This window comes from Helianthus annuus, chromosome 4 (genome assembly GCF_002127325.2).
Source record: "Helianthus annuus cultivar XRQ/B chromosome 4, HanXRQr2.0-SUNRISE, whole genome shotgun sequence".
NCBI classification, from domain to species: Eukaryota; Viridiplantae; Streptophyta; class Magnoliopsida; order Asterales; family Asteraceae; genus Helianthus; species Helianthus annuus.
In genome coordinates, this window is record NC_035436.2 from 61995413 (window position 1) to 62023274 (window position 27862).

The following is a 27862-nucleotide window of genomic DNA, read 5'->3' on the forward strand; positions in this document are numbered from 1 at the left end:
GCAAACCTGCTATCAAGGCCTCATAATCAGCCTCATTATTGATGGTTTGAAATTCACAAGCAATTGATTGGGTATAATGTCCCCCTGTGGCGATTTTAGTAGTATGCCTAGTCCAGTTCCATTGACATTTGAAGCTCCATCTGTGAAGAGTGTCCAAGGATCCTTGGTCTCCTCAAGTTGTTGAACTTCTAATTCAACTTCCCTTTGTAGATCACTACTGAAATCAGCCATAGAGTCAGCTAAGGCTTGGGGCTTGATGGCAGTCCTAGGTTCATATTTAATGTCATATGCACTAAAACTGCCCATTTTGCCATCCTTCCTGACATTTCAGGTTTCGTGAGAACATTATTGATAGGAAAGTTAGTTTTAACAACAATAGGGTGAGTTTCAAAATAATGTCTGAGTTTAGTAGATGCCATAACTAAAGTAAGAATAAGCTTCTCTAAATGAGAATACCTGGACTCAGCATCAAGTAGACTTTTACTTACATAGTGTACCGAATGTTGAGAGCCTTCATGATCCTCAACTAGGACCGCACTTACTGCCTTAGTGGAAACAGCCAAATATAAGGATAATGTTTCCCCATTTTATGGTTTCATTAGAGCTGGTGCTGAGGATAGGTAATCCTTGAGGGCTTTGAGGGCATTTTTATGCTTCTCAGTCCATTCAAACTTTTTATTTTTCCTCAGGATATCATAGAACTCTTTGCACTTTTCTGAGGACTTTGAGATGAATCTGTTCAAGGTTGTGATTCTTCCTGTCAACCTTTGCACATCCTTAGCGTTGGTAGGAGACTTGATGTTCACAATGGCCTTGATTTGTTTTGGACTTGCCTCTATTCCTCTCTTTGTCACCATATATCCTAAAAATTTACCAGCTTTAACTCCAAAATGGCATTTGGAAGGATTCAACTTCATGTTGTATCTATCAAGGATATCAAATGCTTCCTCCAAATCCTTCAGGTGATCCTCAGCTCTTTTAGACTTGACCACCATATCATCTATATAGACTTCCATTGTGTGTCCAATCTGCTCTTTGAACATCATATTTACTAGCCTTTGGTATGTGGCACCTGCATTTCTCAATCCAAAGGGCATAGCAATATAGCAATATATACCAGTGGGAGTCATGAAAGTTGTGTCCTCTTGGTCAGATGGTTCCATCTGAATTTGTTGGAATCCAGATGAAGCATCCATAAAAGTTAACAACTCATGACCCGCCGTAGCATCCACCATGGAGTGAATGTGGGATAAAGGTAAAGGATCCTTGGGACATGCCTTATTTAAGTCAGTAAAATCAACGCATACCCTCCACTTTCCATTCTTTTTCTGAACAACTACCACATTGGCTAGCCATCTTGGATACTTTACCTCTCTGATCATACCTGCCTTGAGCAATTTGTCTACCTCTTCTTGGATAATGGCATTCCTTTCAGGTGCAAATTTCCTCCTTTTCTGGTGTACTGGCTTGAAAGACCTGTCAATACCAAGCTTGTGAGTAATAGCATCCTTAGATATACCTGTCATGTCTTCATGTTTCCAAGCAAAGGTAGATTTTCTTCTTTTCAAGAAGGATATTAAATCCTGCCCAATACTGTCTAGCATCCCGGACCCTATGAAAATTTTGGATTCAGGATCCTCAGGGTCCAACAGAATATCCTTGACGACTTGCTCTCTTGCCTCCATGACGTCCCTTAGAGGATACTTTAATTGCTATGCTTCCCTAGGCTTGGAGGCTGGTTTCATTGAAGAAGTGTAGCAGTTCTTTTGATGTCCCTCTATATAAATAGGAAGTTTGATGTCCTCCAATGTATTCTTTGTCTCTCCACTGAATCCCACAAGGACAGATGATCTTGGGACAATGTCAGATTCAGGAATACTCATTCTTTTGAGGACATCCAACTGCATTATGTTCACCGAGCTTCCCCCATCAATGAGAATCCTGCGAACAAAATGGTTAGAGATAAATAACGTAATAACTAAATCGTCATGATGAGGATCCTGTATGTCCACACGGTCATCCTCATCAAATGATATCACTTTCTGCTGGGTAAGGATGGAGGTCCGAACAGGTCTGTCCCCATTTTCCATCTTTGTTTCCTTTACATGTCTCTTAGCTGCTGAAAATGAAGTGTCACAGATATCAAAACCTCCGGAGATGAAGTGGATGATTTGAGCATCAGCTGGTGGGGGAGGAGCTTTTTCACTACGCCAAAATAGGGATACAGCCACACGTAAAAAGTGTGACTATATGTCTTTCGCCTCACATATGTTTTTCATGTCAAGTGTGACCAAAGCTCGAGTCATCATATGTATCATACGACCACACACACTTTTTAGTGGCCATTGAACTTAAAAGTGTGGCTAAAGGGTACCAACATTTTTTGTTAAAATCTAGCATTTCCTCCACTAAGTGTGGCTAAAGGGTTGCAATAGCCACATGAATTCAATTTAAGTGTGATTGTTTCTATTATATAGTCACATATATTTCCTAATAAGTATGTTTTAGCCACATGAATTAAGAAAAAGTGTGGCTAAAAGGGTTGTTATTAAGTGTGGCTAAAAGGTAGCAACGACCACATGAATTTACCGTAAGTGTGGTCGGTTCCATTATATAGTCACATGAATTTATTCTAAGTGTGGCTAAAAACTTGTACTAGACACACAAAACATTTTTTTAATTTTAAGTGTGACAATTGTCTAACTTTTGGTCACAGATGTTTGTTTTTCCTTTGACATTTGTTATCAGTTCGTCACACAATAAAAACAAAGTGATGTTGGTGTGACTATTGTCTAACATTTGGTCACACATATGCTATCATTCCGTCACACAAACAAAAAACAAAGTGACGAAAGTGTGGCAAATGGTTATATATAACCACATTACATTTTGTAATTATAAGTGTGGTTATTGTCTAACCTTTGGTCACATATAACTTTGTTTTCCCATGACGTTTGGTATCATTCTGTCACACAACAAAAAACAATGTAACTATGGCGTGACTAGTGGTTATTTATAGCCACACAATATTTTTTAATTTTAAGTGTGGCTATTGTTTAACCTTTGGTTACATGTATTTTCTTTTCTCATGACGCTTGGTATCATTCCGTCACACAATAAAAAAAAAGTAACTATGGCATGGTTAATGGTTATTTATAGTGACACGAAATTTTGTAATTTTAAGTGTGGCTATTGTTTAACTTTTAGTCACACATATTTATTACGGTTCTATGTGGCCATTTTTCGTGTAATTGCCTATTTTATTTTCAATTTTTTGTACAATAAAAACTACAATAAACATGAGATAATTTATAGAACAAATGAAATTAACTATAATAACCAAAAATCCATACATAAGTTTTCAATTTAAATACTAATGGAAGACAAACTTCTAATCAAAAGCATCTACAAAAGTTGCAAAAGGAAACATATGTACTACAGAAAAACTAAGAGCTATTTCTATGTTGTTTTCTTTAAGTCCATTTACACACTGCATTTGGACTTGAAAGTGCTACAAATTTGCATCCATGGGCTACCTTGTTTCTGTTCTGGTGATGAGTAAACTTGTAACTGGTGGCAGTTTTGATGTCTCTTAGCCCCTCAACGAAACCATCACCTCCAATTGTATTTATATATATTGTAGCCATGTCACAACCCTACGCATAATGTCAACTACTCAGTTTCTAGTGCGGCTTAGGTCGGGTTCAACACTTTGTGTCAGGTCAGTTACATCCTTCATTTTGAGAGATAGAGGATGCTGGGGATAAACAAATAAAAAACTTAGTGTACCACTGACCTCATCATTATTATCATATAAACAACTCCTCAACAAAACAAATATGCATGGCTGCATTACAATACGATTCAAATAAGTTAACAACAGAGGATACACATCACTTAAATACCAGTAAAATAAAACAAAATTAATATCTAGTTGTTTGGCCCGAATAATTTGTTTAGATTTTCCCATTTAAGACTAAACATAACCCGAATTGTCCCATTCCTAAATATATGAATAAGATTTAATATAAGAAACGTAGTGCATCAGTAGTACCTTATAATATTCATCCTCCAGCCCATTTAAAAAGCTCTAGTATTGGAAATATAGTTTTATTGATACTTAAAAGGACAATAATCAATTATAGAGTCTCTATAAACTTACATTGATCGTTTGACAAAAACCTTCAGATATCAAATAACCACCAATTTTTATGGTAGAAAAAAAAGCCTACAAATTCAAAATAAAAATAAAAACAAATAATAACAATAAATAAGCAAAGAAGGAAAAGTCAACGGTTACGAAGGTGTTAGAAACAGCAGCATACCTTAGGGGTCGCTTCTCAAGATAAAATTGGGTTGATGGTGAAGGCTTGAATAGATCAAGTCTGGTAGCTAAAGCTTCCTCAAAAGGAACTGAACCACCCTTTGCTCTGCACTTGCACCATATTGAATATAAAAATAAACTAAAAGCAAAAAACCATCTTGATACCGAGCACACCTGCGGTCCACTCAGCAACAACTTTTCTAGCAATGGCTTAACCACTTATATGAAAACAAGGCAATTCCAATTAAACTTTCATATGTGTGTGTCCCACTGATGGTTGTCTAAGTGCATGCAAATGCTTAAAACCTCATAAATTGTTTTGTTTGCAAAGAAGTAGATTATATATCTAACTTATTTTTAAAATTACACATAATATACATTGAAGTGTTGACAAGTAAATGTAGCCATATTTGAACCCAACCCATTTAGGCCATGCCCGGGTTACTTGAACAAAGAACATACTGCTTCTTTAGATCCTCTTGAATAATTCGGTAATCTATATAAATTCGAGGTGGGGCACCTTATCATACGTATCTTGTAGTGTGTCCCCAAGAAAAGGATATCGTCCCATGTGTCAGCAGCTTTGTCGTGATAAATTAGGCCTGGTGAATAAGAATTCAATCAGGTGTGTGTCTCAATTTGTGAGGATTTAATACTATAAATGTCAATCTTGACCACAAAGAGTCAAAAAGAAAGAAAATCTTGACAAAACCATCTCACCTAGACAACATTCAGGAGCAGTGAACACTGGAGTCCCAGGGGAGCGATGAAGTTCGTCATTTTCATCCTATAAATAGCACCAATTCCATTCAATCATTTGTTAATTAACAATTAAAGTAGATATGTAAATATCCTTTCCCCATTTTTCCAGGAAACTGTTAATTTAAAACAAACAGCAAAGACAATAGTTCGGTTATTTTATTTTATTTTACCGGGATGAGACCTATGCGCCTTTGACAACGTAGTATGAAAGAACTGTGGGAAAAATGATAACGACAATTATTGTTTGAGAGGAGGAATGCGCGTACTAAAATCACCAATCAAAATTTTATTTTAATGTAGTTGGACTTACTGTTGATCCACAGTCACCATCACCACTTTGAAGTCCCACTTATTTGAACTATCTTTGAGGTTAGTAATTGCAGGTGTTGCTGCTTAAAGGTAGCAAACATGTAAGTTGGGAAACGGATCAAGAAAGGTTAGTGGGTTGGGCTCACTGATCAATATACCCAATGAAGTCTCTCAAAATGCAAGATACCAGTTAATTGATTCCAAGGCTAACAAAGATACACTAATTTATGACCCCTTTGCTTTAACTACCTTGGCCGACTATCATCATTCAGATAACTCACTCCCTGAACTTTGTATTATAGGCATCAAGTCAAATTAATTAAGTAAATACATACAACATGCCACATGATATACAAGTAATCTACTACTAGTAAAGTTCAAACACCAAAACCATGTTATTCAAGAGCCGTCTACTGTACAAGAGAAGAAGATCCAAGAGAATTTCACAATTAATGAATTGCAGTTATACCAAACACAAAACATAAAAATAATTGTATTCTAAAACAATATAATCTAAATCAAACTAGTAAAACACCGCCATGCTCGCGGTTACAAAACCGAGCTATGTTAGAGCCTTATTGGTAAAAACTGCTCAAGTGCACAAATTCACAAGAATACTGCCAGCAAACAACAAAGAACACACATTAAACTAAACCGATAATATCACAAATTCACAATACTTCTACCTCATGTTAAAGATCTATGAAAATCATACAGAAACTGAAACATTTTTGTGAGATCCTACTTCCTACATCACTAAACAACTTTATAGTAAACTAAACATACATAAACTTCATAGCAATGCTTATAATAATCTCCATAAACATAATTTGCGATTTAAAAACTGAGATAGAGTATTAACTGATACCTCGTTGATGACCACCCGTGCCTACCGACCACCAGTTTCATACTCACAACGTCACACGGAACGCCTAGAATCGGAATCGCCTCATCAAATCGCCAGTGCTTCCTCCATCTTTCCCACAACTCTTACCCACCACCAACAACCACCTCCTCTCCACACCCATCTTCATGACAACATCACCTTCGACCTTGACTGTAATAACCACTATCTTTCCTTAATTTTTAGGTATTAGGGTTTTGGTTTAAAGAAAATAGAGTGGGAGTATTGTTGGCGACTAAATATGTAAAAAGAGGGGAAAGATCCACTAAAAAGTGGATTTTGCCTAAGTAGCCTAAGAAAGATTGTGATGATGACATGTGGCACTCATAATAAGTAGGAATGAAGGGCATTTTGGTCCTTATAAATAGGAATGAAAATGACATGTGGCATCCCTTTTATTTTTTAAAAATACAAAAAAAAAATCTAGCATAAAAAATCTAGTACAAAAAAATATAGTACAAAAAAATCTAGCACAAAAAAATATAGCACAAAAAATGTAGTACAAAAAAATCTAGTACAAAAATTCTAGTATAAAAAATATAGCACGAAAAAATTCAGCAAAAAAATGTAGTACAAAAAAATCCAGCACAAAAAACTGGGAAAAAAATTAAGACAAAAAAAATCAGCACAAAAAATTTAGCAGAAAAATATAGTACAAAAATCTAGCACAAAATATAGTACAAAAATCTAGAACAAAAAATGTTATGCAACATAGAAATACAACACATTTTAGTGGGTTTTTTAGTCTTCATATTTTATATAGCAATAAGGTACTTAAATTAAAGGTAAAAAGACGCTCGATTTTATGGTGAAAATTTTTATGAAAAAATAAAGTCGTATAAAAAAGTTATGAAAGTTTAAAAAATGGGGGTGGAATATGCATGTGCCTTGCATGTGGAGAGAGAAAGTCCATAAATATGATTTTCCCAAGATACCCTTGCACTCCTCCTTTCTCCTACACTTTAATCTTAACCATTGATTTGAAAAATGAATGGTTAAGATTCCTTCTCATTCTACTTAGGCAAAATAAACTTTTTATTTGATCTTACCCCTGTAAAAGGAAGCTAGAGTTTCTCATTTGAATTGATTAGTGTTTGATTTAGGATTGGAGGGGACTGAGAAAATAATGAAAATTTTGGGAAATGAATCTTGGTAGGAGGAGGGAAACGAAACATTGGATTACTTCTGTTAGGAGGGAAATGAATTTTTGGGTAAACGAATGGGATGTTGTGAGCATAGACAACAATAGTTCGGCCAGTGTGTGGCCTAAAGCCCGGGCTTTGTAGTGCCACGTCAGAGCCACGTATGCACCACATAAGCGAGGTGTTTTATCGTTAATTTACACGGTATGTGATAAAGTTCCTTTAAAACATCCTATTAAACCAAATACAAAAAAAATAAAGAGGAAAAAATTTGATTGGTTGAAAACATAGGGCCCCACCGACACATTTCATTGGCGCTCGTTACTGGGATGGAGCCCCTTCCATAGCGCCCCCTTTTGGCACCTAGAAAATGGGGGAGAGGCGCTATGGGGCGATATTGAAGCTGACGTAGTGGGGGCAGTATACCACACCCCCTGGTCTTATGGTCTAAAGTTGCAAATAAGCCAAGTTACTCACGAGCTACTCAAGAAGCTTGAGTCAAACTCGGCTAAAAAACCTCGAAACTAATCGAGCATAACGAGCTCGAACCAAAAAAACAAGCACGTTGAAGAAATGTGCCCGGGCTCGTTATTTATATAAATTTCAACTAATATATTAAATATATATTTAAATAATAATAAATAACATTTATTATATTGTAAAAAAATAACTAAATTATATACTAAATATCAATTTTAATTAATATAAATTATTTAATAAATATTAAACAAGTTGAGATCAAGCTTGAAAAACTATCTACGAGCCGAGCCCGAGTTTCAAAAGCAAAGCTTGAATCGAGTCATATGTTTTTTTGTTTTGCCAATGTGGTCCGTTAAGACGTATATGATATACTAGTTGTCCATCAAGATCCATTAAGGCCCAACATGGTCCATTAAAACAAATAAGGTCTACTATTGTCCATTGTGATCTATTAAGGCCAAATACGGGTCCATTAAGACATGTATGAGTTACTATTGTCCATTATGATCTATTAACGCCCAATATCGTCCATTGTGACAGGTATGATCTACTATTGTCCATTGTGATCCAATAGAGTCCAACATGGTCCATTAAGACATGTTTGATCTACTATTGTCCATTGTGATCCATTAAGGCCTAATTTGGTTCATTAAGACATGTGTGATCTACTATCATCTATTGTGATCCAATAAGGCCCATTACGGTCCATTAAGACACATATAATCTACTATTGTTCATTGTGATCCATTAAGACCCAACATAGTCCATTAAGACATATCTTATTTGATATTGTCCACCGTATCCATTAAGGCCCAATATGGCCCGTTAAGAAATGTGTGATATATTATTGTCCATTGTTATCCACTAGAGCCTAATATGGGACATTAAGACATATATGATCTACTATTGTCCATTGTGATCCAATAAGGCCCAATATGGGCCATTAAAACAGGTACGATCTATTATTGTCCCTTTTGATCCAATAAGGCCCATTAAGACACATGTGATCTACTATTGTCCATTGTGATCTATTAAGACCCATCATGGTCTATTAAGACATATATAATCTACTATTGTCCATGGTTTTCCATTAAGGCCCATCATGGTCCATTAAAACATGTATGGTCTACTATAACCTGGCTTGACTCGTCAAAAGCTCGAGCCAGGTTATGGCATATCGAGCCCAGCTCGTTTATTTAAAAATAAATTATATATTTTATAATTTAGAGTGATAAAAAATTAATTTTGGGCAAACTAAAAAGACGATCAAGAGCAGGTTTCCTTAATCTATACTATTTTTAAATCAATGTTACAAATTAAAACTATACCTTAACTTTCTATTTCTTTCGATAAAAAATAACCATATTACTAATTAAACACCATTGCGACGCGAACCGTTACGACGTGAACCGTTTCGACGCGAACCGTTATGACATAAACCGTTTCTACGCGAACCGTTACGACGCGAACCATTACGACGTGAATCGTTTCGACACGGACCGTTTCGATGCGAACCGTTACATGGATGGTCCTTTAATATATCATATCAGCATATATATGTATTAGATATTACACGTATAGTCCCTACAATTCATTCATGAGTCGTGACTCGTGAGTAACATAAACATCTTTGGGATAACAGATGTTAAAATCTTTTGGTCAAATCATGGCCACGTGTTCCCTTTTGGTTAACCATATCGTTCTTAAGACTATAAGAAGTGGGCGTAAAAATAAGGCGTTGTTGCCTCTCCATGTTGGGCATAGCCCGAGAACAATGTGGAGGGCGGCGTTTTGTGTGGGGCGGCAAACATCTCCACCGGCGTGTAGTGAAATGTGATGAAGAGGTCGTGTGGTTCAATTGGTGTGGCTTATAGCCGTTGGACCCCAACGGCTAAATTAAAAAAAAATATTTTCAATTTAAAAAAAAATATATTAACTCATCTTATAAAAAAAAAAAAAAAAAAAAAAAAAAACCAACATATTCCACCATTTTTCAACTTATTCTCTTCTTCCCAACTCTAGATTTTATAAAATATCTCTAATTTTAATAAAAACAAATGCATCCACACAATTGTACCTTCGATCGAAACAGCCACAAAAAATCCATTTTCTCCTTATGAGTATGCTGAGGCAATTAGTCAGAGTGGAGCAAGATCTCAGTGATGCTTTCAGTATTCTTAAGCCCTACCAAAGGAATTGGTAGTAAAAAAATAACGTAAAAGATTAAAGACAACTTATAAAGAATCTTGGTTTTAACTACGTGATACCTCTATCAACCCAATGCTAGTCTCATATTTCTCAATATCATCAAACGGGATTTTCAAATCGTTTAGAGTATTCAGAGTCGAGGATGGGGTTACGATCAAGTCATCTGTCAAAATAAACAGTCCAGATTGTTTTAACAGTCCATTGTCTATCCTAGGATCATTTGATTAATAATAATCTTATGTATAAAACTCTAAATTAACATTTAAATTTACACTTATTTCTTATAATTATATAACTAAATACTATTTAAACTAGGTTTAAAGAAGTTCGCCGCGTTGCGGCTTATTTCTTTTGTTATTTAGTCCGTGTTTACATGTGTTTTGAAATCACTACGAGCGTGTTGCGAATGGAACTGCTGACAAGAATAAAAAGAAAATGTAGAAAAAAATACTAAAAGACAACCGAAAGAAAATCAACCAAAAAAGTTGTATGGTAACGATGTTGTTCGTATGAAACACGTGGTCAGAGAAGAGCAAATTTTTCTGGATACTAGTACCAAATTTGCCAAACCGAAAGATCTTAAGTACCAATTTGGTACCGACTTTTGGCGTTCCTGGTACCGGTTCACTACTGTTTTTTACCTTCATATATTGGTACCGTAACCGGTATTTTCGGTATCAATTGCGATTCTGTATCGGTTGGCACTGAGCTCATCCCTACCTCTGAAACTAAAAAAAGAAAAAATTAAAAGTTGAAGAAAATCAACAAAAAAAAAAAAGTTGTACGATACCGTTGTTCGTATGGTAACTGTGATCAGGGATGAGCAAATGGTACCGGGTAGCAGCACTGAATTTCCCGAACCAAAAGATTTCCAATCTCACTTCGGTGCCAACTTTTGCGTTTTCTATATTAGTGCCGGTTTTTACCTTCATATACTGATACCGAACAGGACCGTACCGTTATTTTCGATACCAGTACTGGTTCGATACCTGTTGACACCAAGCTTATCTCAACCCCATATAGTAAAAAAGGATTAAAGTTAAAAGGTAAAAAAATAACTATTATTATAATATTAAAATAATAAAAGTATTAAAAAAACTATATATTATTATAATATTAAAATTACTATTCATTTCAATTCATTTATTAACTAGTAATAAGACCCGCGCGCGTTGCGGCGCGGGTACTTCGTAAATGTCAAATGAATTAGTCCAAGCGTTATGCGTATGATTGAACTCAGTTTAACCTATATAAGCATCGTGATTCGATCAAAACGTAAAGTAAATTGAATTTATACCATACAATCATAAGATATTATATGCGACCCGACTAACTCGAATACTGTCAAGTCAAAACGAATATGCGACTTGAATCATATGTAGGAAATGTACAAAATAAACCACAAAAGTGTACACCAAGTTAACGTTAAAACGTAGACAAACTCGAACTTATAGGAAAACGTATACGAAATTTGAGTCGAAACGTAGACAAACTCGAATATTGTACCGACTATGCGACGTGATTATATATAGATTATTAGCGACCCTTTACGTTAAAATGTAGACCAAATCGAATTTAATTGACGAATCGTATTTGACCCGATTATTTTTAAACAAATGACACGTACATCGAAAGTATGCTCAAAAACGTATTTATATAATCTTAAAGAGGAATGTCGGTGGACATTCCTCTTTTAACCCCTCAAAGTTTTTTTCAAAGTTCATTTTTACCCCTTAGACATTCCTTTTTGACATTCAAGTTTTTCAACTTTCATTTTCATTCCTTTTTTAGGTCCTTTAGTTTAGGCAATGTAATTTTCAACCCCTTAACTTTTTGTAAACTTTATAAAATGTCACTTTGACCCCCATCGAGAGTATATATATTCTGTTTTTTTCTTAATACATTCGGTCGTTAACTTAAAAAAAATTGTTGTGTGCTTATTATGTACGTGTTGGTATAAAAAATGTGTTGGTCTACGTTTCGATGAAAAAAATTGTTTGAAAACAAATCGGATAAAATATAATACATTTTTGTGCTTACTTTTTTATCTATGTTTCGATGTCAGTTTTGCTCAGAAACTATTCAGGTCAAATATAATACGTCTTGATTTGACAAAATAAATTCAAGTTGGTCTACGTTTCGAAGAAAATATTGTTTTCAATTATTGTAGGTAAGAAGAATGTGTTCGGAGATCTAAACAAAGTTTCCAGAATTTTCTTCGAAACGTAGACCAACTTGAATTTATTTTGTCAAATCAAGACATATTATATTTGACCTGAATAGTTTCTGAGCAAAACTGACATCTAAACATACATAAAAAAGTAAGCACAAAAATGTATTATATTTTATCCGATTTGTTTTCAAACAATTTTTTTCATCGAAACGTAGACCAACACATTTTTTTTATACCCAACACGTACATAAAAATAAGCACACAACAATTTTTTTAAGTTAACGACCGAATGTATTAAGAAAAAAACAGAATATATATACTCTTGATGGGGTCAAAGTGATATTTTATAAAGTTTACAAAAAGTTAAGGGGTTGAAAATTACATTGCCTAAACTAAAGAACCTAAAAAGGGGATGAAAATGAAAGTTAAAAAACTTGAATGTCAAAAAGGAATGTCTAAAGGGTAAAAATGAACTTTGAAAAAAACTTTGAGGGGTTAAAAGAGGAATGTCCACCGACATTCCTCTTTAAGATTATATAAATATATAGTAGTAATAGTAATAGTAATTTAGGTATTATCTTATTTGATTACTTAACTATATTACTATATAAATCATTTCTTTGGGATAGATATGTATTTTCAAAAAAATAAATAATAATAATAAAATAAAAAATTATGATGTTTGTTACAAATGTTAAAGCATAGGGTACGAGTTATCTATGCAATAATTCCTATTTTGTCCCTAATTAATAAACTATTATAAATATATTAGTAGTAGTATAATAATAATAACAACACTCAAATATAATTAAGTATATAATTACTAAATATTTATAAGTATAACAATAATAACAACAGCAACCCAAATTATAATAAGTGTTTAAAGCAGGTTGTGTTAGATTGAGCTCTCTAAAAGAACTTCTGTGACACTTGTCGCATCAAGCAATATTATCTTATTTAAATACTTTAGTATATAATTACTAAATATTTACATAGTTATAATAATAATAATAATAATAATAATAATAATAATAATAATAATAATAACAACAATAATAATTATTATTAATAATAATACCAAATATAATAAGTAAATATAATAAGTGTTTAATGCAGTTTAGGTTAAATTGTGCTTTTCCAAAAAAAACATCAATGACATCAACCCATTAAGCAAGCCAACCCACTAGCATTCTATAAAAGTGTTAAAAGACACTGGAACTAGATTAAACCAAAAGATTAATTCTACCAAAGATTTAAAAGTCAGAAAAATGACCTTAAATAAATTTGTAATTATAAAAAAAATCTATTATTTAAGTTTTTGACGCCCTTCAATTTTGACCATTGAAAAAGTGAGATTAAACTTCCACATCACTACTACACTTGTGACTTGTAGGATAAATCACTTTAAATAGAGAAAAATGCCCGGATAGTCCCTGTGGTTTCGCCTTTTTTCACCTATAGTCCTCAACTTTCTAAAACTACCTGAATAGTCCCCAAGTTTTCATTTTTTGTTCCCGGATAGTCCCTGGGTCTAACTTCAGTTACTTTTCTCTGTTAAGTGGGTGTTAAGAGTGTGTGAAATGACCAATTTACCCTTTTTTTTAAGGCCAAACCACAGGGACTATCCGGGCATTTGAAACCCTAATCACAAAACAAAACCCTCTTCATTTGAAACCCTAATCACAAAATCCGCACACTATAGATCCCCCTGCTCCCTCTCTCACAGAACTCCGATCACCGGAGGTGATCTCCGGCCGGTTTTAGCGCCGTCTCCTCGTTCTCCGACCAATCACCTCCCCCACCTCCACCCTCCTCTTCCGACGAGACCCTCACACCACACACCACTCTCCTGTTTCACGAAATTATACGGCCACCACCTGATGGTGGTGGCGTACGGTGCTGCTAGACGATGAGAACAAAGAATTAGAGAGGGGAATCAGAGAAAGGAGGGAACCGACGAGGTGTGCGACGGCCGGCGACGGCGAGAACGACGACAGTGGCCGTGAGCGACGGTGAAGGCAATCTTCCGACAAGTTTTGTATCTCGGTAAGAACTGGTGTCCCCTTTCTTCTCTCTTTTTTCTTTTCTTTAATTTTCTGACCGATAATGGTGATGTTGCCGGCTGTCGTTTATGATGATGCTGATGCGGTTGAAGACGATGATGATTAGGATGATGAATTGATGATGCGGTGGTGTTGAAGGATTTACACATCTTTTAATCAATTTTTGATGGTTTTGGATGTATTGGAGGTGGAGCCGCAACGGTGGTGGTGGCCGACGGAGATGTCGGCCGAAGACAGCGACAAAGACAGTGGTGGGTGGTGTTATCAGTTTGAGTTTGATTCGGGTTTAGTTTCGAGTTCAAGTGACTTGGTTCAACTACAGGTTAGATCTGTTTCGGTTCAGATTTCGCGACACGGTTCAGATTTTGAAGGTGGAGGGATTAAATGAAGATGGAGGTGGCTGCTGTAAGTTATTCGGTTCAGATTTCGCGACACGGTGAAAAACGGCTGGAAAACCGGACTTTCGCCGGAATTGGAGAGGGAGAGAGAGAGGGTGATGGTGGAGGGTGGAGGAGGGTGATGGTGGGTGGAGGTTGAAGATGAAGTGTGGTGGTGGAGTTTTATAAATAAAAAGAGAAAAATGCCCGGATAGTCCCTGTGGTTTGGCCTTTTAAGGAAAGGGTATTTTTGTCATTTCACATCATTTTAACAGAGAAAAGTAACTGAAGTTAGACCCAGGGACTATCCGGGAACAAAAAATGAAAACTTGGGGACTATTCAGGTAGTTTTAGAAAGTTGGGGACTATAGGTGAAAAAAGGCGAAACCACAGGGACTATCCGGGCATTTTTCTCCTTTAAATATAATCCTTAATATTGCTCAAAAAATATATTCCTTAATACCTTAAATAGATTCCTTAATACCTCATTCTCGTGCCCATGGTCTCTCTCTATATAATACAAAAGATCATTATTGTTTATATAAATAAAGAAAGGAAGATTTGTTTTTTTTTTTTGAACGGCAAGATTTGTTGTAATAAACGTATGTACTTATCAAGGCATCATAAAATATATTTATGAGCCGATCAAAAAATAAAATACTTTTATAATTTGAATTTATAACTAACTTTTATAATTTTAATTTATAACCAGTGACGGAGTCACACTTTGAACAACGGTGTCGTCCGACACCATTGAATTTTGTGTAGCAAATACAACGTATAATAGGAAAAATTCGAGCGACGCCATTGTTTTTTTACGAGCGACACCATTGTCCTTTTACAAACGACACCATTGTTTTGTTTTCTTCTAAAAGAATTACATGATAAACAATTTTATATTTCAAAAATTAAGCCCGATTACTTAAATTTTAATATACTTTACATCACTAAAGGTCCATGATTAATTTTTATTTTTTCTAATCCAGTAAGCATTATAGCCCCATGTCTAATTTGTTTTGTTTCAATTGTTTAACCTTACAGCATGTTTGATGATCATTTGAATGATGCGTGCACTTGTTTGAAAACGTTATGAATCGGTTTCAAAACATGAAAATACGTACAGAGCAACTATTAAATGCATTTTTTATATATTTCAAATGACTTTGTAATTTTATTATGTGTTTTTATTCAATGACATTGTACTTTTACTGTGATATTTGCTTTTATTATGTGATTTGACCCAATTAGATCCGAACCGATCCAAAAAGTTCGACTCTGGGTTACTATAAACCGGGGTATCCATAAAAAATGACACCATAAGAAAAAATTTCTGGCTCCGCCACTGTTTATAACTATATATTTTTGTAAATGAATCAATGAATTGATAACTAACTTTTAAAATTTTAATTTATAACTATAGATTTTTGTAAATGAATCAATGCAAGTAAAACTAAACATATAATATACTAGGTTATATACCCGTGAGCTTCACGGGTTATGGGTTGTGTTTAAAAAAAATCTATATCTATAAAAGTACTTTTTTTATATGATTTATAACCTGATATCTTTTCATGCTAAGACCCAAAAATGGTTTACACGGGTTGAAAAACCCCTAACTTTTAAATAGGAACACAAATTTAACTACTACAGTACTATAACCTTTAGTTTTTATTATTCATCAATTGTTTATACGGGTCAATGTACATGTAAAATACAAATTGTTAAGTATGGGGTCGTTTCACATCTATGATCCACCCGTTTTGCCAACGTATATAATATTGAAAAATATAAGAGCTAAAATTTGAATTTGTAATGATTATTAAATTCGTTAGAAACTTCAAATTGTTAATTAGAAACATTTTATCAAACAATTGAATGTACATCCACATTTCAAAGAAAGCCTTTAGGATATGTATAATGGCACCATGGATGATAACTACTACAGTACTATAACCTTTAGTTTCAAACATTTTATCAGACCTTACCAAACCAGCAATTGAAATCACGATACATATTGGTATCTTTTGCCTATCTATGTCATGAACCACCTAAACACATGTAATGAAAATGGGATCAGTTAAATTCATTTGCTTGTAAAAATGTAAAACAGAACAACTCCTATTTTTGACTTTGAATGCCAAATTACACTAATTCTGATTCTAAAACTGATAGAAATATACCTCAACTCCCTCCAACTTCATTTGCAATTATTTTGGGTCCCTTTCTTTGCTTCTTGCGAAACACATGTTGACAGAACAAAACATTGTTCACGCACAAATTTTTAATACATACTTTCTTATAATATTACATATATTTTCTTATAGTTTTCAATTTAAGAATATTCTAATCTAGAAGAGCAGACAGCTAGATGCATCACATTTCAAATCATTTTGTTAAAACCATGGATGTATACCACCTATAACAAACACAAAAGTATACTACAAAGTAATAACACAAAAGATAAAACTATCCCTAGTACCTGAATGATTGTTTAGGTTTAGCACTACCTTGAATCATTTTACTGATAAAAGCTTGTTCACCACCAAAGCAAACCATCTATGCTCGAGTACCACCACTGTCTCAAAAATGTATTTGGATTAAGCCTTAATCCAAAATGTATTTGGATTAAGGCTCGCTTCATCCATTGTCTCAAAAAAGGGAGGATGACACATACAAAAACTTCTCATCATTTTTATCACACTTAGAAGTATAGTGGCATTGTAGCTTCCACTAAATGGAGGCCAACATACACCTCAGGGAACAACAAAAAAAAAAAAAAAACAAAGCCATAAAAAAGGCACAACCACCCCCTACACTCTACCCAGATTATCAAAGTTATTCCGGTCCTCCAGCGCTATACCCGTGAGCTTCGTGCTTTTAGATTATCAGTTAGTTTGGATATTTGTTGGTTATTAGCACAATTTCAAGAGATACTAACCATCTTACCTCTGGCTCCTGGGCTAATTTCAAGAGAATTCTTGCAAGCCAAGTGTGTCTTCGAGCTGCAATGTATGCATGGCATCCCTATTAAAAACAAACAGGTGGGATCACTTTCATATAAGAATGTCAACATTACTAACTGTTACAACTACACCCATTTTATTACAGCTTATTATCTGATTATGACAATTTCATATCACATAACCACCTTCAGAATCCACGTCAAATACCCCCAAACCTAACTTAGAACAGGTCATTTGAGGCGGTCGGAATTGGTCAGGTAAAAAATCACACTAAGTCATCGCAAACTTCACGGACTATAACATGACATTATATAATAATATAAATAAACAAACCGCAATAATAATATGTTAACCGTACGTAAGTTTGAAATGCCAAAGTTTAGATAACCAAACCACTAAGTTAGAGTTTTCTATCATTACTTTTCTTTTATAATAACTTACCTTTTAGTTTAATGCTCATTCTAATACCACTTTGCTAACAAAACATAGTTTTGAACTTCAGTGACCCCACTGTACAAAAAGAACTTTTATGTAATCAATTCTTTTCAAATAAAATCATTTAGAAGGTTTGGTGAAGAACATTTATGTAATCAACCCTTTTTAAATAAACTAATATAAGAGGTTTACCCCAAAAGTACAAAAAGAACTTTTATTTAACGTCTTTGGAGAAGTATGTTTATATTCTGCCTGAAATGTATATGCTTCTTTTTGGTACCATTTGAGTGTCATATGGACACCATTTTAGACTCACGCCAGCCAGATGCACAGCCCCCAAATCCATGATTCCGGTGAAAAAAATTTTAAAAATTATACGGTAAAAACAATCACAATTTACGTAATTATATGGATACAACTACGGGTTCCATCCTTAATTCGTGCTCTCCGGCGTTAATTATTGATTTACCGAAGAGTATCGCCACAGGAGAGGACGCAGAGCATAAAAGATGCAGCTTCATCACCCTTTTACGTGGCCATTTTGAGGACTGTTATCTTTCTCGACGTGATTTTAAAGAACATAAATATATCGGTGTTCTGACTCGACACAGTGTCAAACTGAAAATTGTTAGTAAAAGAACTGATCATGTTTTCGTTATGTTGAAATAAAGTGTTGAAAAGTGATCAACTAACAGCCAACTAACAGATTTGTTGCTTCCGTTGACGTTGCGTCGAATGGTTTAAGCAAGACACTAATGTGTGAAACCCACTAACAAAGATTGAAGCTGACACGTCACTCGATCAGATGGTACACTGACGACATAACCGACACCTCGCCTATAAACACTTAAATGACACGTTAAACATAACATATTTTAAAAACATAAGACAACACATGAATCTCCTAATCTTTACGATATGAATCCCAACATATGAAGAAAAAAAGGAATTTGAAGAAGTGGCGTATGATCTTTTCAGGCTATCCAAATTAGAAGGTGAATATGGGCAAAATACACGCCTATTCACAGTTGTAAGGATGTAAGGAATTTGGTCTTCTGGATAGAATTAAGCAACAAAGATTAAAAAAAACTGAGTAATACTCTAGTTACAGTTGTAAGGATGATTGACAGTCAACCATTGAGCAGACGCAGATCGTTAGTAAGAAGACGAAAACAACACCTTAAAAACGACAACCCCAAGAAGCACGTAAACCTTACTAAACATGCACCAAATAACTACCATAAAAGATACTTTAAAGCTAACAACACGCGATGAGAAGACACGCGTGAAAAAAAGGAAGTTTGTAATGATGTAAGCAGCTAACACACGCAACATTTGACCAGAAGAAACAATGACTACATTAACTGTCGCGTGTTCATGACCTGTAGTGGACCTAGACAAAAGCGCTCAAACTGAACTTCCAAAACTCTAACCCTATATCAAATTTCAGTAAAAAAGGCATCCAAACTCACCTAACCAACTGAACCAGTTAAAATGCAACTTTTCCACTTCTAACCAATTAAATTGCGTTCTATTTTTTCTCCAAACAAATTGGTTCGCCTTGATCTCATCTAAGATTTTCATAGGACCTTTAAGAGAGCTGTTTAACACTCTATCTTTATCAATAGGTATTTAGTTTCACGCCTTTTTTGGTCCCAACTGTCCACAGATAGAATCAGTATCCCCAAAAAACTTTGAGACTTCACTCTAGAAACACGATAACATGGCCAATTATATGATAACTGGAAACCTCACCTTGTGACCTTAAAGTTCAACCTGCAAATCTGTAATTTTTCTTTATGCAGAGGTTAGTTCCCTCAAGACTTGTATCAAATCATCACCCTTTTCACCACGTTCTGCAAGTCTTCCTAAACAGGGAAACATACAGAACAAAGTAAATGGGAAAGCGAGCAGTGTAATATTTAACGATATAAGAGACCATTGGTAACAAAATCACAAACTACCATCATGTACATAACTTCTATTAAATTTCTAATCACCGTAAGTCTCCACAATATTTTCTAACATCTTCTGAAACTTACCGATTATATCTATGAAACATTAGCCACCTTCAGTATGGGGGGATCTGTAAATCGGTTTTGTTAAGGTTAGTTGTGAACATCAAACAAAAACGTGATAATCAGATAGAATAAGATATGAAGAAGAAGAAGACGACGAAGAACAAACCATTTACCTTTTTCCGATAAACATCAAAGCGACATAAAATTAACTACAGAATTAGGCATTCTCCATAGCGAATTAAGAATTAGGGTTTTGATATCAGGGGCGACAGAATTTAGGAGGAGCGTGGGGAGGAATGAGTTATGCCGTAACCCAATTTGAATGGCAGATTGGGTTTATGGTTTTGGAGATCTGGGAATGAATTTGAATTTTGAATGTGATAAAGTTGTTTTTATTAGCTGGAGAGGGAAAGTGTGCAGAGAGAAAGCGACGGCTATATTTCAAATCTGATTTAGGGTTTATAAAAAAATACAAAAATCTTAGAATTTGACACATAGGATGAGTTCAATGGGAGGGCTTGTGAAGATGCCACATGGGATTTGAAAGTTTTCCTTTATTATATAGGAAGATATGTTTTAAAGTTTATATACATTTATTTCTTCTGTTTTACAATGAAATGTATTGCAGTTATGAGATCATTAAACAAGATTTATAGTTAAAAGTAGGTTAATTGTTGCACGAACGTACTAATGTGCACAATGATTATACAAAATACAAAATTGGCTTCTAGAAAGTTCATATTTGGAGTAAACCAAATGGGGCATCGCCCCCACCTATATCAACTCCTTTTGAATTTATTATTATCATCGTTTGCATTGTCATGATTCAAGGTTTATCATAGTCAAAGAAAAGGGGAAAATGTTGGGTGAATTGTTTATTCATTTACCCATACTTTCCAATTACATCCAAATTAAGTTTGAGTACAAGTTAAAGTCACTATGATATGGTGGTTTTAAATGAGTTTTCTTCTTGCTTTCTCTCTCAATCGAAGAATAGGAAGATGTGCCTCTTGCCAGGAGTGTGTATAAATTGTTAACGTTGGGATTTGTATACGGATTTTTAAATTTTTAAGATTAAATATATTATGATGCAATATTTAATCTAGTAGCCATTATAATCATTTACATTACATAGATGAAAATGTATAATGACCTGATAAATAATTAGTTGGTAATTGTTGATGGACCATATTACCCTTATTAACTAATCGGATTTCCTTCTGTGTGCATATATAAGGAGACTAATGTAGAGGTTAAAAGGTTACACAATTTACACAACCTTATTACTCACAACATCAATCTAGACCTCTCTCTCTTCAACCGATTCCCCTTTATCGGTTTTCATCATCACCATCATTAGATTGCACCCTAAGGAGGAACCAAATAATCTTGAAAAGCATGTCGACTTCGATGGCTGCATCACTCACTAGATTCTCTGCTGGCCTGTCTGCAATCACGGGTATGTTTTTATGTTTTCCTTTATACTTAAAATAGAACTGATCAACATGTGGTGTCAGAGCATATGTTAATTAATCCGTTCTGTTTTCGTATCCATTATTCTGGGATTGAAATCTGGAAAACAGAAGTTTTGAAAACTTAATAACCATCACAGCCGGCTTCGAGTCCCTTTTAATGTTATCGGAATCACTATTTTGAAAGACTAAGTTAGTTAATCATGTGACTCGAAACCAATATGGGTTAATTTTTATGTCCGAAATCTGTTTAGAAGCCTTAATTTTTAGGTTTCGGGTTCCAGAATCATGTTTTTTATTTTTTAGGGTTCATCATGTGTTCTTAGGAACATTCGAAATTCCTTTATGTTTTGGAATATAATTTGGATTATTGAGTGTTTTTTCCTGTTTTGATCTGTTTTGTCTTCTAAAGACTTTCGAAATCTGTTAATAGATAATCAGATAAAATTTTCGAAATATTTTGATAAAACTAGATCATCACTAAAACAGGAAACCATATCTCGAAATCCCAAAAAATTCGAATTTTCAGTTTTATCTCCACTAACAGCTGTTGATGAGCAGATTTCGAGACTTGGAGAATAAGTTTCGAGATTAGGTGGTTTCGACTAAGGTTCCGACTGAGATTTCTACTCAAAATCTCACTAAAATACGAGGACAACTGAGATTGTGACTCGCCATCAGGTGGTTGTGACTCGAAACCCCATAATGAAGTCGAAATCTCATTAAGGCATTAAGTTTCATCACTCGAAACCTCGATTTTGGAGTGAGGTTGCGACTGCGATTAGTGACTCACAATCAGGTTGTTGCGACTCGAAACCTCATAATGAGTCGAAATCTTACTCAAAACCTTACTCGAGATCTCACTCGAAATTTCAAGTTGAGTCGAGATCTCATAACTGAGTTCGATCCGCGCTAATAGGTGGTTTGCTATTAAATAATTGGTTTTTGTAAATACTTAGTTAATTAATCAGAATCAGATAATGTTTTACAAAACCAAAATGGCTTAACTTGAATGAGCTTCTGATGTATCATTTCTGGCCAAAGCTAATTTGATACATCTATTTATCGTTCAAGTATTACGAAAGCTATGTTGAGTGTGCATTACAAACGTGAATGTCTTAATATCTGGCCAAAGCTGATTTAATTAATTCATGTATAGCATACTTAACAAGTGCATAACTAAAGTGATTGTCTCATTTCTGGCCAAAGCTGATTTGTCACAATCACTTTGCACACATGCTTAAATGATTACACTTCTGGCCAAAGCTGATTTGTCTTCGTTTAAGTAGAATTTTAACTAAGTCTATTATTTTGTTGTTAGTAATAGACAATATCACAGCTTCGTCATTAAAATGGTCATTATTTATGCCTGCCTTAGTATAACATGCCCTTAGATCACATTAGGACTTCTTGATTAGTATCATAATTCGCTCATCTTATTTCCACTATCAGCATTCAATTGCAGGATTCCACCTTTGACTGGTGATAACTTTGCTGCATGGAAGGACTCTCTCCTGCTTATGCTTGGATTGATGGACTTCGATTATGCTCTAAGAGAGAATAAGCCAGCAGACCTTACTCCTCAAAGTACTGCTGCTGAGCAGATGATTCATGAAAAGTGGACTAGGTGTAACCGCATGTCTCTCATGTTTTTGAAGCAGTCCATAAACAATGTAATCAGAGGAGCCATTCCTGATTCTGATGATGCTAAAACCTACCTGGCTTCTGTGGAGGCGCAATTCAAGGGGACATCTAAAGCACACGCTAGTACTCTTATCCTCAAGCTGGTGACAACTAAGTATGATGGGAGGAGCGGAATTCGCGAACACACATGATGATGAATGACATGGCCAATAAGTTGAGGGGATAGACATGGAAATCAGTGATGGTTTCCTTTTCCATTTCATCATTACTTCGCTTCCTTCATCCTATGAAGCATTCAAGATCAATTACAACACTCAGAAGGACAAATGGACGATGAGTGAGCTGGTCGCTATGTGCGTATAGGAGGAAGAGCGTATGAAGGTGGATCGCACCACTGATGTAGCTAACTTCACCACCTCCAACTCTAAGAAGAGGAAGAACAATTATCAAAGAAAGGATGCTTCCAAAGTCCAAAGGCCCAATCCTAATACAAGTGCACCTTCCAGCTCTAAGAACTCTTTAGGCAAAATCCACTGCAAGTTCTGTAAAAAGATAGGACATATGCAGAAGGAATGCCCTGACTTTAAGGAGTGGTTGGCTAAGAAAGGTAACGATTATTTTATGATACTTGAGTCCTATAATTTAAATGTTCCTACTAATTCTTGGTAGTTTGATTCTGGTTCTATGGTTCATGTAACCAATTCTACTCAGGGATTCCTTTCAATCTGGAAGCTGGGAAGAAACCAAAGAACACTTACGGTTGGGGATGATCGAGAATTAGAAATGAAGGCCATAGGAACATTATAATTATTTATGAAAATTGGTTTATGTATTAAATTTTATGATACCTTATATGTTCCTGAGTGTAACACCCCGAAAACGGGCTTGGTAATTAAACTCTGTTAATACTAAAAGACGGGTAACGTACCGTTATTAGTAAAAATAACCCGGCAAATATTTGGATTTAAATAAGAAATCCTAATATTAAATAAAAACGAATCAAAGTTTTAAGTAATTAAGTTTATAAAAGGCCCGATTTAACGGGACTTAAAGTAAAACGGGTTACGACTTCCCGAACCTACTAAGCTAACTAGGAATAATTCTAACCTAGTTAGATAGTGACTTATGAGTGGGTTAAAACACTTAAATTATGAACTAAGGAAAATGGAGGGGCCAAAGATGTTAAAATCGAAACTTATGTTGCTAATTTAATTAAAACAAAAACCAAACACCCCATTTGGGGATGTCTGGTCGTACAAAGAAGCAGGAGGCGATGGGTTTCTTCAAACCCTAAAATCCTTACTAAAACTCTCAAATTGGAGGTGCAAATCTGGTCCAAAACGAAAATCGAGCATAGATTACTGATCCCCATTGCAAGGGGGTTGTAAGGTATGTAAAATCTGATTTAATTCTCTACTTGAAATTCTCATGAATTTAGGATATTCGAAATTTATTGATGTATGTTCGTTATATGATGAAATAGGAACATTGTAGTGTCTAGGAGTAAACCCTAGACAAGCATATGATGAAATTAGGTCTAAATCTTGTGAATTCATGATCACCATTGAAGGTGATAAGTGTGATGATGCTAAATTTGTGTAATGTGATGTTTTTAGGGTTTTTGATGGCTAAAAATAGTGTTATAATATCATAAACATGTTTCGATTGAAAACTGAATTCAAACAGCTTCTGATCAGAATTTACAGCCGAATTGTATTGGCTATAACGTGGACAAAACCTGACAAAAACGTTTGTTTCTTAAGTCTAAAATGTAATTCCAGGAAATATCTTTAAAACCCCACTAGAATCGCATTTTTTCGACTAAAATTGAGCGTTTTATGAATTTTTCCGTATCAAAGGTTCAAGCTGCGTTTTCTGGCAGAATTTGCAGCCCATTACGAATGTCATAACTCAATTTAGGAATTGAGTTATGATCTCAAATTCTTACTGTAGAAAGTATTAAGTTATTAGAAGAATCTCCAATTAGAATTTCGTCAATCGGATAAACGAGGAATTTTTAATGAATTTTTTCGTAAGCTGCAGTCAGAAGTGACAATCTGATTGCAGCTTAGTAGATGAATTTTTACGAATTTTTGGTAAAGAGTTAGATCTTGAAATTTTAACACAAGGGCTACCCCTCCGATAGGTACGCCACATAAAAAAATCATAATTTTTGAAGACTTGTAAACAGGTTAAACAGGTCACCAAAAACAGCCTATTTTCAGTGATACGAAACTTGATTGTTGATATTATAAATTATGCCCACAATGTTCATATGTTGAAATTATGAATCAAACGCGTAATTTCCTAGTTCGACTAATTATGTGTGATGTGGGGTAATACAAATTTTAATTATGAAGTCGATTTAGCTTATATGCACATATCATATAATTAAGGGTAGTTAACTTTTGAAGAGTTAAACTAACCATGGACGGAGTCGAATAGTAGTTTTGACATAGAAAACACGTAAGGTGGAATAGTCGTGGTTATAATGACTAATCTAACCACCTTGTGAATTATGATGATAGTTTGACTTTTGACAAGCTAGATGGAGGCTTGGAATGAAGCGGGTCAAACGGAGCAAGTACGAAAAGGAAAGCGTAATTTGGATGCGAGGTAAGTAAAGCTTACGCCCTCTTTTGTAAGTTATGTGTTTATTCATAGGTTGTAAATACGACAAAAGCTATATTTGAAATATGGTTCCGACACGAAATGAAACGGGTCGGGACATATAAAATAATGATAAACCATGTTTAATGGTAAAATGGGCGAAATGGTAATTGGTCACGAGATGACATATATATAAAATGAGTTTTTGAATGGCTACTTATTAAGGTAAGCCTAAACGAATAAAAAGAGTAAAACGACGAATTAGTCATCTGTAGACGAAAAAGAGTTGAAGTTTAAAACAACACCATTTAATATTAAGCACAAAATATTTGGTAGTCTAGACCAAACGGGTCAAATGGTAATATTTATACCATTTGACTATTAACGACTAATAAGTGTATGCCGAGTCTCATGCTCGCAGGGTAATTGGTTTATGAATTAGCGAGGCTATGAATTAGCATATTATAGAGACAAGGTCTTAAAACGGGTCAATATGTTGACCCGAGCCAGGTACGCTTATATATATAGATGTATAGTTAAAAGTGTTTAACTTCCCTTCACGGGTCAAAAGGAGTAGATAGGTAAAACGGGTTAAGAATTCATAAGAAACCCGTAATTTGAACCTTGCACATTAGTAAACTGATATAACGTGATATGCATGATATTTTGAATATGATTGATTGATCTTTGATATTGGTTCATATGTAACATATTAGAATTTCGAGAAACTAATGTATTGGTATGTTAGAAAGAGCGAAATCCGAGATTTAGGCTTGAGTATAATGAACAAAGCATCCAAAAGATAGATTTACAGGGACTACCGTAAGTTACGGTAGTACCGTAAGTTACGGTAGAGGTCAGGAGCTTACGGTGTGAGTCTACTGGTTTACGGTGGACCATTATTGGAAATTGACCACCGTAACTTACGGTGAAACCGTAAGTTACGGTAGAGCCTGAATGTTTATAAATTTTATATAATTGTAAATTTTCAAATTCATTTCGATCGTAGTTTCGATCAAGTATCATTTCTAAGCATTCTAATATAAATGTTTATGTAAACATTTCAGTCTTAGGTACTCAAGGATTATGGGTGACGATCAAGCAACTTTTGAAGGACCGAACACATACCCTTGAAGCTTCCGCATAAATCAACTCGGTTTAAACATTGTTTATGATGTAAACTGTTTGCTAAACAACTTTTGAAATGTTTAAACGACGTACTCAATTATGTTATGTTGTATTATTTTAAAATTGTAAAGTTTAAACAAACCCGTATTTTTACAAAGTATATGTAGTCATAATTACATGTTGTTTGTCGTATACTTTACAAAAACCATTAAATAATGACAAGGGTGTTACACTGAGGTAACTCGGTACCTTGTATCATGACCAAAGTTAGACATGGACGGTTTTATTGTTTCCCATGGTCATCGTAAACTCTCTATCCTCTATGATTCCGTTCTTTTTGGTACTGGCATTCTGGATGGTGGTCTCTATAGATTAGAACTAGATGATGACTGTTCCAAATCTTTGTTGTCATATAATATTAATGAATCACTCACAAAGATGAAAGAGAAACGAGACTTAAAGACTTCATCCATGTTGTGGCATCAACGTTTAGGCCACATCTCAAGAGAACGATTAAATCGTATCGTAAAGGATGAAGTCTTACCTCCTCTCGATTTCTATGATTTTGGAACATGTGTCAAATGTCTTAAAGGTAAAATGACATTAGCGAATAAGAAAGGTGCCACTAGGAGCTCTAATTTATTAGAACTCATTCACACTGACATTAATGGTCCTTACCAAATCGCTGGCATAACTGGACATACTTCATTTATCACTTTCATCGATGATTATTCTCGTTACATGTACTTGTATGTTATTAAGGAGAAAACTAAATCTCTTACAACTTTTAAAGATTATAAGGCTGAAGTTGAAAAGCAATTAGATCGTCAGATTAAAGTTGTAAGAT

General features: G+C 34.7%; 1 protein-coding gene and 3 long non-coding RNA genes across 14 annotated transcripts; 2 read left to right on the plus strand and 2 right to left on the minus strand.

Moving 5' to 3' along the window:
• Positions 1–3308: 3308 nt before the first annotated feature.
• LOC110936609 lies at positions 3309–6547 on the minus strand. Of its 11 annotated transcripts, none has more exons than XR_002590153.2 (9): positions 6264–6541; positions 5397–5475; positions 5257–5299; positions 5045–5111; positions 4845–4926; positions 4326–4430; positions 4163–4228; positions 3797–3847; positions 3309–3656 (listed from the first exon to the last, which is right to left on the minus strand). XR_002590153.2 is itself a non-coding variant. In XM_022179015.2 (8 exons), exons 2-7 carry the CDS (start codon positions 5414–5416, stop codon positions 4210–4212), a joined length of 336 nt encoding a protein of 111 aa, XP_022034707.1. In that variant the 5' UTR covers positions 5417–5475; positions 6264–6541; the 3' UTR covers positions 3309–3757; positions 4163–4209. The 11 variants fall into 11 exon arrangements, 7 of the variants coding, with proteins under 7 accessions (XP_022034707.1, XP_022034706.1, XP_035844814.1 ...); XR_004891138.1 differs by having other exon boundaries at positions 3321–3656; positions 4055–4228; XR_004891137.1 differs by having other exon boundaries at positions 3797–4228.
• A 7337-nt stretch (positions 6548–13884) lies between these two features.
• On the plus strand, positions 13885–14966 carry LOC118491286. The gene is made up of 3 exons (XR_004891140.1): positions 13885–14348; positions 14458–14616; positions 14688–14966. It is a non-coding gene; the product is annotated as an uncharacterized LOC118491286 (long non-coding RNA).
• A 1544-nt stretch (positions 14967–16510) lies between these two features.
• LOC110936608 lies at positions 16511–20609 on the minus strand. Its single transcript, XR_002590151.2, has 5 exons — positions 20335–20609; positions 20183–20226; positions 19896–20008; positions 16923–17766; positions 16511–16790 (listed from the first exon to the last, which is right to left on the minus strand). It is a non-coding gene; the product is annotated as an uncharacterized LOC110936608 (long non-coding RNA).
• A 3842-nt stretch (positions 20610–24451) lies between these two features.
• On the plus strand, positions 24452–27207 carry LOC110936607. Its single transcript, XR_002590149.2, has 4 exons — positions 24452–24666; positions 25826–25893; positions 26309–26397; positions 26955–27207. It is a non-coding gene; the product is annotated as an uncharacterized LOC110936607 (long non-coding RNA).
• The last annotated feature ends 655 nt before the right edge of the window (positions 27208–27862 follow it).

What these genes read in the sequence shown, in the direction of transcription:
- LOC110936609 (XM_035988921.1), bottom strand. Translation starts at nt 5,416, where the DNA reads ATGGTGACTGTGGATCAACA. An exon ending in GGCGCATAGGTCTCATCCCG is followed by an intron (nt 5,112 to 5,256) that starts GTAAAATAAAAT and finishes TGCTATTTATAG; the next exon opens with GATGAAAATGACGAACTTCA. An exon ending in TGCTCCTGAATGTTGTCTAG is followed by an intron (nt 4,927 to 5,044) that starts GTGAGATGGTTT and finishes CTTATTCACCAG; the next exon opens with GCCTAATTTATCACGACAAA.